This window comes from Pyxicephalus adspersus, chromosome 4, assembly GCF_032062135.1.
Source record: "Pyxicephalus adspersus chromosome 4, UCB_Pads_2.0, whole genome shotgun sequence".
In the NCBI taxonomy this organism is placed as follows: Eukaryota; Metazoa; Chordata; class Amphibia; order Anura; family Pyxicephalidae; genus Pyxicephalus; species Pyxicephalus adspersus.
Window position 1 is genome coordinate 53,355,078 of NC_092861.1, and position 13,800 is coordinate 53,368,877.

Here is a 13,800-nt window from a genome sequence, read left to right on the forward strand (position 1 = left end):
ACTCAGTCCATGTAAACATTTTTTGTATTCTATGGTGCAAAAATGTAGGAGACTGCTGATTTACACAGTATGCAGTCGCTCCTTCAAACACCTACTACTGACTTCCTCACTCATAACCTCATCACATGCTTGGCTCCAAAACTTTTCTAGAGCTGCCCCAACTCTCTGGATTAGTCTTACCTATACCCATCAGCTTATTACTACTTTCTGCTCATTTAAAAAAGCACTCAAAACCCATCTTTTAAAACTACTACATACGTTACTATTTGCATTTAAGCACTCTCCAGGATTTAAGGTATTCTAAAGTTTGCCCAGGAACCTTTAGGTGCTTTCTAAGTATGCGTTTTTGTATTGTATCAGTCTATGAACAGAAGGAATACATACACCACCATGTCTTACCATTGCTGGATGAGCACTGCAGACCCTCTAAAGATTCAATATAGTTTTCACCTAGCCACTTTTCATAAGTATTCTTTTCTTTGACTGGAACAATTTTATATGTAGAATCCAAGAATATCAAATCTTTTTGATTATATAATGAAGAAGAAAACATTTTAAATCCAGAGCTGTTTTGGCTCCCATAATATTCCTGTAAAATAAAAATAAGGCGTATAAATAATATTCAACACATTAAAGTGTATATAAAGCTATAACTTTTTAAATTGGTATGGAATAAGGGAGAGTAAAACCGCTATCAGATTTGGATTTTTTTGCCATCTGTGTCACATTAGAAGAGTTACCTCATTTTCTGGTCCTGTACACCCAACAGGAAGTGAGAGGTTATCATTCAAATGTGAGGGGAATCCCCTCTGTAATGTCCCCAATAGATAGTTTCCCCTTTATTCTGTTCCAGGTTTGCTGGATCACCCAGGTTCTTCCAATATAGCCCATATTCTCCAGTCTTGGAGAAGTTTATTAAATCAGGTGTCTATGTGTCTGGTCTTTAAATACAGACTAGATGATTTCCCTCTGAATAAATTATTTTCTAATTATAAAGCACATACCTGAGCTTTATCCAACAGGCCAAACAAAGCATGTCTATTGGTGTCTGGATGAACCATAACTGCATGAGCAGGGACCCGTGCCCAGTTACAGTCTGCATACTGAGTCACCTCCGCCCTGGCACCATTAAGACACAGCAACTGGAAATCACTAGATTTTAGTTCCTTTGCCCATGCATCTGTATTTCCACCTAAAAAGAAACACAACTAGTCATGCTATGTTTCACTATTTTACTTTTAACACTAGAAGATCTCGGTTCATTTTGACATACAGTAGTGGCAATGTAGGCTCATATTGTAAAGCATTTAACAACTGAACTAATTTTAAAGAACCCTTTTCTAAACTGATAAACTGACAATTTGATTCTTTACATGCACTCAAACTCCCCTAATCCTCTCCAAAATTTAGGATACACATTGCATTTATCAAAATCTTTCCACTGAACTTGGATGTATTTAAACATATTAACAAGGTCACCTCGAAAATATCTAAGCATAAATGTCTAATCTACACTTGTATGTAAGATTCCCCAATCTCTAAACTTTTAAAGGAATTCAGTTTTCTAGCTTTGACCATAAAAGTGATTACAGAAACAAAGGTATATTATTTATCTCTATTTCTAGGCACACATTGTTTGCTTTTACACCTGCTGCTTGTCAAAGTGTGCTTTGTTTTGTGCAGCTTTATACCTTTTAATGTGTGTGGTGATGGTGGTGATGATGGCGGTGGTGATGGTGATGATGGCGGTGGTGATGGTGATGATCGTGGTGATGATGGCGGTGGTGATGGTGATGATCGTGGTGATGATGGCGGTGGTGGTGGTGATGATCGTGGTGATTGTAGGAGTTAATGCCTTTGTGAATAACCATACTTTGTTACCTTAACCATAATTTGCCATTTAACAGTAGAAGTTGCTGTTTGGTCAACTGGAGATTTGTGATACTACAAACTTTTGTATGGTCAGCAAAAAAATGTCAATAATGTTTTCCATATATTTATTATTCATACTTACATCTGTATAACATAAGTTGTGCCCATTACTTGTAATACAAAAGACTGCAGACAGGCTTTTACTTGCATCTAAAGGCTTTGTATGGTAAAATAACTAAATATAAAAGTTACACCTCCAAAGCTGTGTGCAACTAGCCTTGTGGTAAGTTCAAAAGGACATTTTTTTTTACTACAGAACTACTTCTGCAGTTGTCTTCTGTACAGGCAGTCCCCGGGTTACATACATAATAAGCACTGTAGGTTTGTTCTTACATTCAAGTGGTATGATGTGTTGTAGCTAGTGCAAGGCAAATAAGTATAAAAAAAATAAAAAAAAGTAACTGCTGCCAACTGCATACAGTAAACATTGTTTAAAACAGTTAGTAAATGTTTCCTAAATGCACTGTGAAGTCTATGGTCTGATTCATTAAGGTATTCAGGACACTTCTTTCCTCACTTAAATCTCACCGGGAATAAAAGCAGAATTAGTGGTGTAACAACTTCTCTGTCTGAAAAATGTGAGATATAATGTAAGTTATGTTCAATGTAAGGTGGAGTCTGGACTTTTGAGTTGAATACAAACAGCTGTCTTGGGTGACCTTCAGTGTTACTTTCCTTGCTATTTTATTAACTTTACTTGTATTTTTTGTATATTAGAATAATTGTTATTATTGCCTAATACTATTGAATTAAATGTGCTAAAAGAAGCATTTTTCATTGAATAATTAATGCAACAGTGATCATTAGAAATTTAATTTACCAGACCATAGGACAGCAAATTGACATAAATAAAGCGTCCCAGCAGCAGACATTGATCCACATTTTCCAGACATACCACTAAAAAAATTACATCTGACAGGTTTCCACTAACCGCTTTGTAATTTATAGAAGAAAATGCAGACAAAAATAAATACCATCAGTATTTTCCAAAACCGTTGAGTGACTCACAAATGCCACGTCTCCTTTTTCTACCAGACACCTGCAGTTGTACACAAATTGTTACTTTCCAATTTAAAGCAATATCATACAAAAATGTGTTATACCTGGCTTGTGATAAATTATTTACTGTCTTGCATCTTGGCCGAAAGTCTGAAATAGTTGTATACATGTATACTACACTAATACTGATTTAACAGTATTTTCACTTGCTTCACTTGTAGTGTAGTTCATTGTAGAAATGATTTATTCTTATTGCACACATATTTTTATAAATTGTATATTTTGACAGAAAACTGCAGTTATGAATATAGTGCAAATTTACACTGTGAGATTTCAGCTTTTTCTCCATTAGCCTGGATATATCCCTTGGATTTGTAGATTTTTAGAGATGTAATTAGCTGTCCCATAAGGATCTTTGCTCTACATTTTAAGAATAACTGTAGGGGTAATATTGCTGCATTATATAGATATTGGATTTGTTGATAGCCTAGATAATTATTATAGGATAACGTGTTTGTAACCATATAGATATTTATTAACCATTTAGGTCCCCTATGACTATACTTCATAGCAGACAGAAGGGAGTTTTCCTGTGTTCCCCTGGAACACCACTCTTTTTCTTCACCCTGGACACATTAGGCATCACTATTTGTAAGTGTAATATTCAAAACTGAAAAAATGTGGAATATGTTACTGATACTTTTTTGCTTTTTAGAGGTCCAAATGCCTTTAGAATCTCCCAGGGAAATTAATATAATGGGCCTGATTTATGAAAGCCCTCCAAGACTGGAGAAGATAGACTACAATGGGTAAACCTGGGTGATCTAGCAAGCCTGGAATAGATTTAGTCATGGATTAAAAACATTTGCCAAATAATTGGAAATTATTTAATGAAATCCATTTCAGGATTGCTTTATCACCAAGGTTCATCCAAGATTGTCTATCTTCTCCAGTGTTGGAGAGCCTTAATGAATCAGCCCCAATCCGGGAAATACCTTCCCTAAACCCCCTGGCGGTATTCCTGAGTGTGGCCAGGGAGGAAATATATTTTTGTCTATTTCTTCTGTTAGAATGTAGTACTATAAATAATTTTAGTGACCAATTATTTGATGTGTTTAGGTCAATATTACATTTCATCCCTATTTCTATTATAAAACTGCTATCAGTTGTATTTGTACAATATTTGTCATGCATATCAGTGCTTTTATGTATTAGGATATATAAAACCAACAAATCTAAACCATGTCTACTCCATTACATTCTGAATCTAGGTTTTGATAATTGTGATTTTTTTTAAAAGATATTACATTTGCTCTCTCTCTCTCAGGGTGAAATCTTGCTTAAACACTGTATTTCCACTGGATGAATTTTATCAGTTATTCATTGATAAAATACACCCCTAGAGTTGCCTAAAAATGTATATATTATATCAAAGTTTTTTAAACCCTAATTCTAAAAGTACCTACATGTGATACATGTGTACCTACATGTGTTAATGTCAACTGTCAGTAAGCTCACTGTTATATGTGCTTCCTCTTGCAGGCTGACCACACTAAGCTATTACAATTATCAGCAGCCTGCCATGTGGAAGTTTAAAGCAACGTGCTAATGAAAAGTGTCTCTTCACTTCCCCTAATATTATGACAGGTGTCACCAAAACAAGGTGAGGGAAAATTTTTTTCACAGTGGAGACAGCAAGAAAGTTTTAAGTATTTCCTCTCACTTCATGTTTCCTAAACAGGAAGTCAAAAGTCTACACATGCAACACCTCTTTAAAAAATAATACCTTAGATATTTTATAAATCTGTTTGTAATATTTATTACAATACTATCTGTTCACCACTAAATGTGAAGATGTTACCTGAATGCTCCCTTATAGTCGTAGTATTGTTCCTCAGGCTTGTTTTCACACTTGTTTCCTCCATTTTTATCACCTATACAAAGCTGGCAGAGATTGCTTGGAAACTCCTTTTTATTCATTCCGGGCACACAGCTTTCAGAGAAGAAGTTGCCTAAAGCTTTGGAGGAAAGCAAAGAGGTTTGTCAACTTTATGGTAATATTAAATTTGTTGTCACCACCATCTGACACAGAAAGTCTTTTATAAAAGGTAAGTAAGCTGCTAAGACTTACCTGCCATATAAAGGGACAAAAAAACACCTGAAATGATGATAAATAGTGTTTTCCACACCAATATCTGTATGAAGTGTGTAAAGTGACATACAAAAGTGCTGTGTATTGCTATTTCTACCGTGTCTTCACATGCAGTATAAGTATTTTTGTTAATGCCAATAAAACCAGTTAATATAATCAGGTATACAGATATATATATATATATATATATATATTTTCCAATAATTTGAAAGTGACTTACCCTTAAAAATAGATATAGAGACATGTATCTATAAGCTGCAGGTCTATGGTAAGAGATCTTAACCTGATCAATCATATGTCTTATTACAGGATTCTGTACTATCAAGATGTCAAGAGTTTCCCAATGAATGTCATATAGTATATAGGACCAGTATAATATATAGGACCCACCGCATGGGGGCCATGGACTCTTCTCTGCTAACAGGGGCCCAAGTCAGTTCTGCAGAGAGACCCACTGTTGGTTAGACCCAACACTATACAGGACAAATCCCATCAAATCTTATTTGGATAAGTTTGCCCTTTTTTGCGCTGGGAAAATATCACCAATTAAATATTGATAAAAAAAACCCTAAATAAAACCCTGCTTTATTAGCTTGTAATGGGACTTCTCTGCTCAACCAGCTGTCATACAGAACCCTCTCTGTTTTTGCACCCTGCTATATATTGGGATTTGTGCTCTTCTTCCTTGGCATCATATTTTTGGTTGCTCCTGGCCATTGATGACCATCTGTTTTCACTCTGGTAGTTTCTTTGTGTCTAGCATTTGTACTCGTACTCCTTTATTTTTTCACATACAAACATTATCTCTGGAACTACTAGCATTGTACATGCTTGAACATTTAATGTCATTCCAGTTAGCTGATAGATGAATGTGCGTATTTGTCTTTACATGAAATGGTTTGGTGATTCTTTATAAATTGCCCAGATCCCCCCATCCAGATCTGGTAAAAAAGTGGTTCAGCTCTGTTTATAGTTCTGTGCAGAACATCCTTCACTTAGACCTGTCTTAGCAGTTCCCATCATAGTTCCTTCCAATTCTATCCGGCATTTGTTCTCTCTCTCATGGGCCCATGCCACCAGTTACAGAGTTCTGTGTAATTCACTGGAACATGATTCCATAGAGTAACTCAAAGGTCCATTGAAAATGCCTATCTTGTTCACTGCTTCCCAAATTACTAACCCTGTACAGGCTTCCAAGAAACATTTGAACCTAATTGGTAGCTGGGATAAGCACTTATATCAGACATTTTTCATTTTCATTTCATTTTCATTTTTCATGTCAGTAGTGGATGTGTTTTGGCAATGTCTTTCCTTCATCACCAGCTAAAATACTCAGATAACTGAGAAAAGGTAGCATGTGCACTAGTCTAGAACTGCAATGTCTGGAACACATAATCAGTATTTTTAATGCACTATAAACTTTACATTTGCATATGATTTTTATTGCAATATATAAATGGAGCAGCCATATTTGCAAAACACAAAGTATACAGACTTCTTGGTTTGAACCAAATCTGCAGTATTATGAGTACCCGATGAAAGTTTACCTGTGTATGTCTGAATGAACTGCAAAAATCACAGAAAATTGTAGTACTCGGCATTATGATGAGATCTTGCTTTCTTCTCACTTACCTTTGGCAGTATTACAACCTTCTGGTCTGATCAGACCATGTTTCTTTAGGATTCCTATAGGGACATTCCATCCCGCCGTACGCATGTACCCTGTGTGGCAGGACTTTTTGCCCTTCAGCTCATGAATTGTGAAGGCATTATTAGGTTTCTTATGGACAACAGCCACAGCATAGTAACTGCCAATTGTCAAATGTTCTAGAAAAACATAATAATAAATAAAATAAAGAAAGTGTGACAGGTTAAGCGATTTTTGTTCCCACCTTTAAACAGCTAAAACAACATATTTAAATATTAGCCCATTTAAAAATAGAAAGCCCACTGAAGACATTCATCTTCAGGAATTTCAACTTAAAAACTTCTATGTAGTTATGAAAAATTTACCTTGTCTAAAGAAAATGAATGCAGCCACCACTAGTAATGGTAAGTAGCAACATATCACATTGTTCTAAGTTTTAGACATACTATAGCAGGGGGAATAACTTAATGGGTGTAGAAGATGAATATCCTAGAAACGTACAGCCACTAAACAGGTAGGTTGTGTGCTGAGTCAGTCTGAGTGTAGTATGTTTGTGCCTGGTTGGAGTGTCTTCAAACACACTAGCAGCAGGTGTGATTAAAGACAGGTAGTCCCCGGGTTACGAGAGGGAGACTGTAGGTTTGTTCTTAAGTTGAATTTGTATGTAAATCGGAACAGGTAAATTATTTTAATAAATGCAATTAGGTTTGTCTCAACATATTATTAGGCAGCATGGTGTCAGTTACTGTATACAATACTCACTGTTAATCATAAACACAGCAAAAAAAAATCTTTATATAGCCTAGACATTCATAAACTTCTAGAGCAAGCTGTGCTATAATATGCAAAAAGAAACTGCAGAGTTTGTCTTGGTCATTAAAGAGTTACAAGAGCTTGCAGAACAGCAAAAGATTTCTTCTGCAAGTCATGCGAACCACCCCCTCCCCCCCATCAAATCTCAGCCCTGCACGCCTGTTCTTATCTAGGAGTTCTTATCTAGGAGTCGTACATATGTTGGATGTTCTTACAGGGACTACCTGTAAAGTCTATTCAAAGTAAATGCAATGTACAAGTAATTAAAAATATGAAATGTTGCAATGTTTGTTAATATTATCTTTTATTTATAAAGTGTCAATTCATCACACAGTGCTGTGCAATAAATATAAAATATTACAATTTAGGACTCAACATCATGACAGATATAAATAAATGATAACAACAATAATGATGTAATTGAAATGAAAAAAGCAAAAACTAGAGATAGTTAGCAAAGTCAAAATCATACAAACGTTATGTACTTAGAGGAAACGTATTAAAGGATTTACATGTTGATTGGCTGTCATGCTGATGCATTGGATTTAATACTTTGTGAATCACTGACCCAACACAAATATAAAAAAGTTGCTCTGCTCTGCGATTCATAAGTATTTTGACGGTCATTCAGCTAGTATTTTTAGAAGACCACCAGTAGTCTAAGGATCCAGGTGTCCTAATAAAAGCACAATTTTTGTTTCCTGCTTCTGTATACTGACAGCAGAGTTAATTGGAGACTTCAACTCACAGTGAATTTAGAAATCCCCTGCTAACTAAGGCTGGCAATAAACCAGGTGCGATATACACTGTGAAGCTCAGTGATTCTGAGAACGTCAGGGCCTAATAGTTTAAACTTAAACCATTTTATTGTACTGCTGCTGTAAGCATTTGTATGGCAGGGTTGGTTTTCATAACCAAGTTCATCCATTGTCACAAGCATAAAAAAATGAATCCAAATTCTGTAAAACTCTTCAGTGGATATTGACTTATAAATCAGCAATATATTTATATATATATATATATATATATTCTCTTTGGGAACAACATCTTCATAATAATGGTAGTACCGCTTTAATACTCGTTTTAATTGCATGAAGTGGTTATGTTTGAATCATGATAACAGACAATTACGTTGGAAATGTATGAGTTTCCATTAAGCAAATTGATATGCAGCTCAAAAACAGACTTTCTGCACGGTATGTTTGAAAATATAAATTCTGTCATTCTCAATGAGACACTTACCAGAATAACTCTCTGCAGCGGCTGGCACTAGCCCATACATCTTCCCGGCTGTGTAGATATCTCTTCCGTCTAATGTTACTGCTTCAACCTCTTTTTGCTAAATAGAAACCAGAACAATTTAATGACCATTGCAGTTTATAACAATGGTTTACTTAGATGGCTGATGGTTCTACCATGTTTCCCCGATGATAAGGCATCCCCATCAAATAAGCCACCCCCCGATTTTTGCTCAAACAATTAAAATAAAGCACCCCCCGCAAATAATCCTCCGATTGAGTGATCATGAGTGATTTTCAACAATAAATGTGTACTGTAGTCTTCTTCATGAAAAAATAAGACACCACCCTGAAAATAAGGCCTAGGGCATATTTTGGCATTTCAAAAAATATAAGACAGTGCCTTATCATAGGGGAAACAGGGTATGAACAAAAATCTCCCTCTTCTCCAAGAGAAAAATCTGGAAGGTATATGAGTGTGTTAAGGTCACCTTCATGTTTCTCTAAAGTAGGGCAAGTTGTTAGGAAAGTACCTGTAGTGCTATACAGTACATCTCTAGTCACATATACAGTATGAAGTATGTGCAGAGTTTGTATGTACACTCACTGCTGAATACAGTCCTTGAATAAGTCCACACAGTAAGTTAACGAAAAATCCCCCACCCCACATACACAATAGGATGGTGTTTCTTTACATACAACATGAATAGTCTGTTCTTAAATAAAAGCATATATTTAAAGTATGCTGACCTGAATCATTTTCATGCATTCTTCTTCATTATTAGCAGAGACACATTGGATTGATGGGGACAAAGTCTGGTTTTTAAATGCCATTGCCATATCTGCACATTTCCATAGCTCCTCTGTGTTTTTGCTGCACCACCGAAAAGATTTTGGAAGGTCTAAAGATATATAACATAAATGACATAAGTCAGTAACATTTTGCCACCTTAGGAGAAAACAATACTAATTGTGTTTTATTATTTTTATGAAGGTTTCTTTTTTTTTCAACTGGTTTGTCTTATTTTTATTCTGTGACCATTATCTCGAGTACCAAAATGATGGGTATTCTAAATTTTTTGGAAGGTGAGGTTGAAAATGTCAATTCCTGTTTTAACAATAACTTTTTGAATACTGTTTAATGTGGGAGATACCTTATTTTGAAAAGATCCATTCTTACTTTTTTTTATTTTTTTCTGGTACAAAAAGTGCAATCTTACCAGGAGAAAAGTGAAAAAAATATGTGATTCAATGTGTACTCTCAGAGTTGCAAAACATATGTATTATGTCTGTATTATATGTCACTTTATACCCATATGATTATTATGAGATGAAACCTCATTATGAGAAATAAAAGAGGAGTAAAGCAAAACAATTTTGTTTGTATGTAATTTTACAAGCTTCATCATCATGAAAGTATCAAAGGCACATTCAAATTTTGTGAAATTGGAACTTAAGTATACTTTCTGTGCATTGGCCAATATTAAACAACATCATCCTTACCCTCTGGAAGACAGTCTATTCCCGTCATTGCTTGCAGAAATTCATCACCAAGCCAGGCTTGATAGGTCTGGTTAGAAATAGGTCGGAGTTCTGTTGTAGCATCTCTGAAGATCAGATTATTACTATTATAGGCAGAAGAGTCAAACATCTTGAAGCCAGAACTAAAATCATTGAATTTTTGCTGTAACAATAAAAAGAAGTGTAAATCTATAATATAAACCCTAAAAGTAAAATATTGAGGCTTTCAATTTATGTTACAATACTTTTAGGTATTTACCCTGTTAACTTTAACAACTTCAGCTCTCTTCCCTTTTTACACTTTATGGACCAGAGCAACTTTTACTTTTCCACTACAGGCCTGTTTATTTTGTAATAACTTGATCATCGTTTTAAAAAACAAAGTAGTTAGGTAAATAACAAAGCTTAAGCTACGTACACACTTCCAATTATTATCGTTGGTAAACGAACGACGAACGATCCTGCACGATATCTGCGACGATCGTATAGCACCAATCCTGTACATACAGATAACGACACGATCGTTCGCAGATATTGTACACACGATAGATGCGATCGTTTGAACGATACAGGAAGTTACGTGCACCACAGGAAGTGAGCGAACGTTCGTTCACCGCGCGTGCTCAGACCATGGACGATCAATGAACGACCGTACACACGATAGATGGTCAACGATCGTCGTCCAATCCGATCCGCCGGTCCGGTCGTTCATTTCCAACAACTATCCTCGTTCGTCGGCGTCGTTGGTTACTTTTTTTACGAACGATTTTTGCCCAATCGATCGTTTGTCATTCGTTCGTCGTTCATTTCCAACGATAAAAATTGGAAGTGTGTACGCAGCTTTAGGTAAACTCGGCTTTCTTTTGGTTTCCTAAGGATTATGTTATTATATATGAACTTGAGTAAGAGGTAAAGAATTAAAAGTAATTTTTTCAGTGTTGGTTTTTAAGCTAAAGTTTTTTTTTTACTAAAAACACTAATAATTCATTTTATTTTGTAACTTGTAATCCTGTTTAAAATGACCATCTAAAATGATGGTTTTTCATATATTATTATATAGTCCTAATAAAAATATAATAGTAAAAAAAGCTGAAAAATAATAGCTAGTGGCAAAAGGGAAGTAAGGAATTAAAGGGTTAACTAAGGTTTAACATCTTTTTATTTTTTATTTTGCAAAATATATTTTTTTTAATTGTATAATCTTGATGATTTTTTAAATGCAGCAGCTTCTAAAAGCTACTGAAAGTGAAACTTTGAACGATTAATGCAATTGCTTGTAGCAGCGATTATTATTATGTGTCTGTATTAATATACTCTGAGCCTTTTTAAACCACCTATAGTGGTGTTACATTGCTGGGGCCAAGTAAAGTCTCAGGCATTGTGCCTATAATCTAAAAAACTGCACAAAATAAGTACATAAGGTTCAACAGAAAATGATTTAGAAATAACAAAAACTGTATATCCTAGATTGCACGTAAGTACATAAATTTACTGTAGAACCCCTAAAAAAACTCTGGTGTAACCGACTGTATTTAGAAGTCACATTATTAGTAAGAAAGAATCTACCTGTATGCAGTTATAGTATTATACTGGCTCAAAATAATGTTTTTGGAAGGTCACATAATTTTTAACAAACAATTTAAACAAAGACCATCATAAAGACCTTTTGGAAGATTTATTTTTTAAGTCTTAACTAACACTTGTGTAATTGTTTTTGTGTGCACATTGACACACTTTTTTGGTCTAAGAACATGTGTTGCAGCACATTGCTGATTTTTTTTCAATTTCGTATATGCACAGAATTTTACACATATGCATAGTAAAGGCTGCCCACTACAACATCGAGAAAAGCAGCCATAGGGCCAATGGTAATGAATTCAAAGATCCACTACTAGGAAATGAGAAACCATCCATGAAAGAACTATAATCTCTGCACAAATACTGGCCTTTATTAAAAAAAAGCAATAAAGTGATCCCAAGTCCATATCCAATCCCATCTGAAGACAAAAGGTAACTGGGAGGCTCAAAATGTGTAACAAAGAGTTACTGAACTGAAGCAAAGTGGTGACAGAAATATTCGGTGAATATGCGTTTTAATAGCTAGAAACAGGACAATTCTAAAAGATTTAGTCTATAAGATATGAGCAAAATGTCCGACATCTATCTGGACAATGACCTTCAACACATACACAGCCAAGAACCCAAATCTCTTGCAATGGGTCAGCTAACTAGAGACAATCAAATGAATAATCTGAAACAAGACTTAAAGATAGCTGGTAACTATTAGTTATTTAGTCTCTTCCTACCCGATAGAGCAAGAGCAGTTTTGACAAAATTGTTAGCATCTTTTGGTTTCAATAAGCTTTGTTAATCAAAATGTAGTATCATAATCATTAAATCCCTTTTAATTCCAGGATGTGACACTTCTGGGCAATACTTCTTCCCACTGGTTGTGCCTGTTTGCTAGGTCCTTATAGCTGTTCAGGTACATATTCCTATGAGGGTGGTACTTTAGGTTTCCTGGCAATATGAATAAATTTACTTTGCTCTGAAAGTGCTCTTATCCATTAATATTTCATACAATATTATGATAAAAACTCTTATAAATGTATACTTATACTCCTATTCATTTTAGCTAATAGAATGTTTTTTCTTGTTAAATTAAAATTTAAAAAAGAAAGTAGAAGCTGCTCTATTTAATTAGACATTTAATGAAAAGCTCATCTAATATTAATTAAATATGTTAGGTCAATTAAGTAATTTATTAAGGTTGATTTCTAAGAAGGAGAAAAAAAGGCAATAAAGATTTTATTTGACCTACATCACTTCCTTGGTAATAAATATAAAAAGCAAGTAATAACCAGTATAAAACATGCTTCTCTACCTGTCCCTCATGCAAAGTCTTGTAAATAAGAGAACCATCCACATCAGGCCTGACCACAACAGCTCGAGCAGGGACCCTGGCTAGGTTGCATCGTCTCCACTCGCTGACAGATGCCCGGGTACCATCCCGGCACAGTAGTTCGTAATCAGAAGATAAGACATCCCTTGCCCATGTATCAGAGTTCATGCCTAGAGAAAATGTAATAAATTATGGAAACATGAATATACACAGGAAGATCATTGTCGAGTAATATTCCCCAAAGTATGCCCAAAGTCAGTCACTAAATAATTAGACTTGTATCACACCCATCACACATTTTCTTCATTCTCCAATTCAAAAGTGGCATAGATAGATCCATTGAGAATATGTGTAACTCTAAGGGGTCTATTTATAAAAGTAGTGAATCTGACATGAACTGAAACATTCCCAGGTGGAGAATCTTCCAGGTCCATGTGTTTCAATGGCGGTAAATAATCATCCATCAGTGAATGTTTTATTAAATATCAGAATGACAGCTTTATAAATAGACCCCTAAGAATATAATCTAATCTTTAAAGGGAAATAGACCCAACTTGAGTAATGGTTTAAGGTAATTGCCATGCAGGCACACTTA

At 35.0% G+C, this 13,800-nt stretch overlaps 1 protein-coding gene across 1 annotated transcript in view; it reads right to left on the bottom strand.

The window, feature by feature from the left end:
- MELTF (melanotransferrin) overlaps positions 1 to 13,800 on the bottom strand; it is a 35,430-nt gene that overhangs the window by 2,007 nt on the left and 19,623 nt on the right. The window contains exons 7-15 of the mRNA XM_072408188.1: positions 13,188 to 13,375; positions 10,286 to 10,466; positions 9,533 to 9,684; positions 8,787 to 8,883; positions 6,716 to 6,910; positions 4,793 to 4,949; positions 2,907 to 2,971; positions 1,005 to 1,192; positions 400 to 589 (exon numbers count right to left, since the gene is read on the bottom strand). Of these exons, the coding sequence (XP_072264289.1) occupies positions 400 to 589; positions 1,005 to 1,192; positions 2,907 to 2,971; positions 4,793 to 4,949; positions 6,716 to 6,910; positions 8,787 to 8,883; positions 9,533 to 9,684; positions 10,286 to 10,466; positions 13,188 to 13,375 (1,413 nt within the window). The remainder of the gene's footprint in view (positions 1 to 399; positions 590 to 1,004; positions 1,193 to 2,906; positions 2,972 to 4,792; positions 4,950 to 6,715; positions 6,911 to 8,786; positions 8,884 to 9,532; positions 9,685 to 10,285; positions 10,467 to 13,187; positions 13,376 to 13,800) is intronic.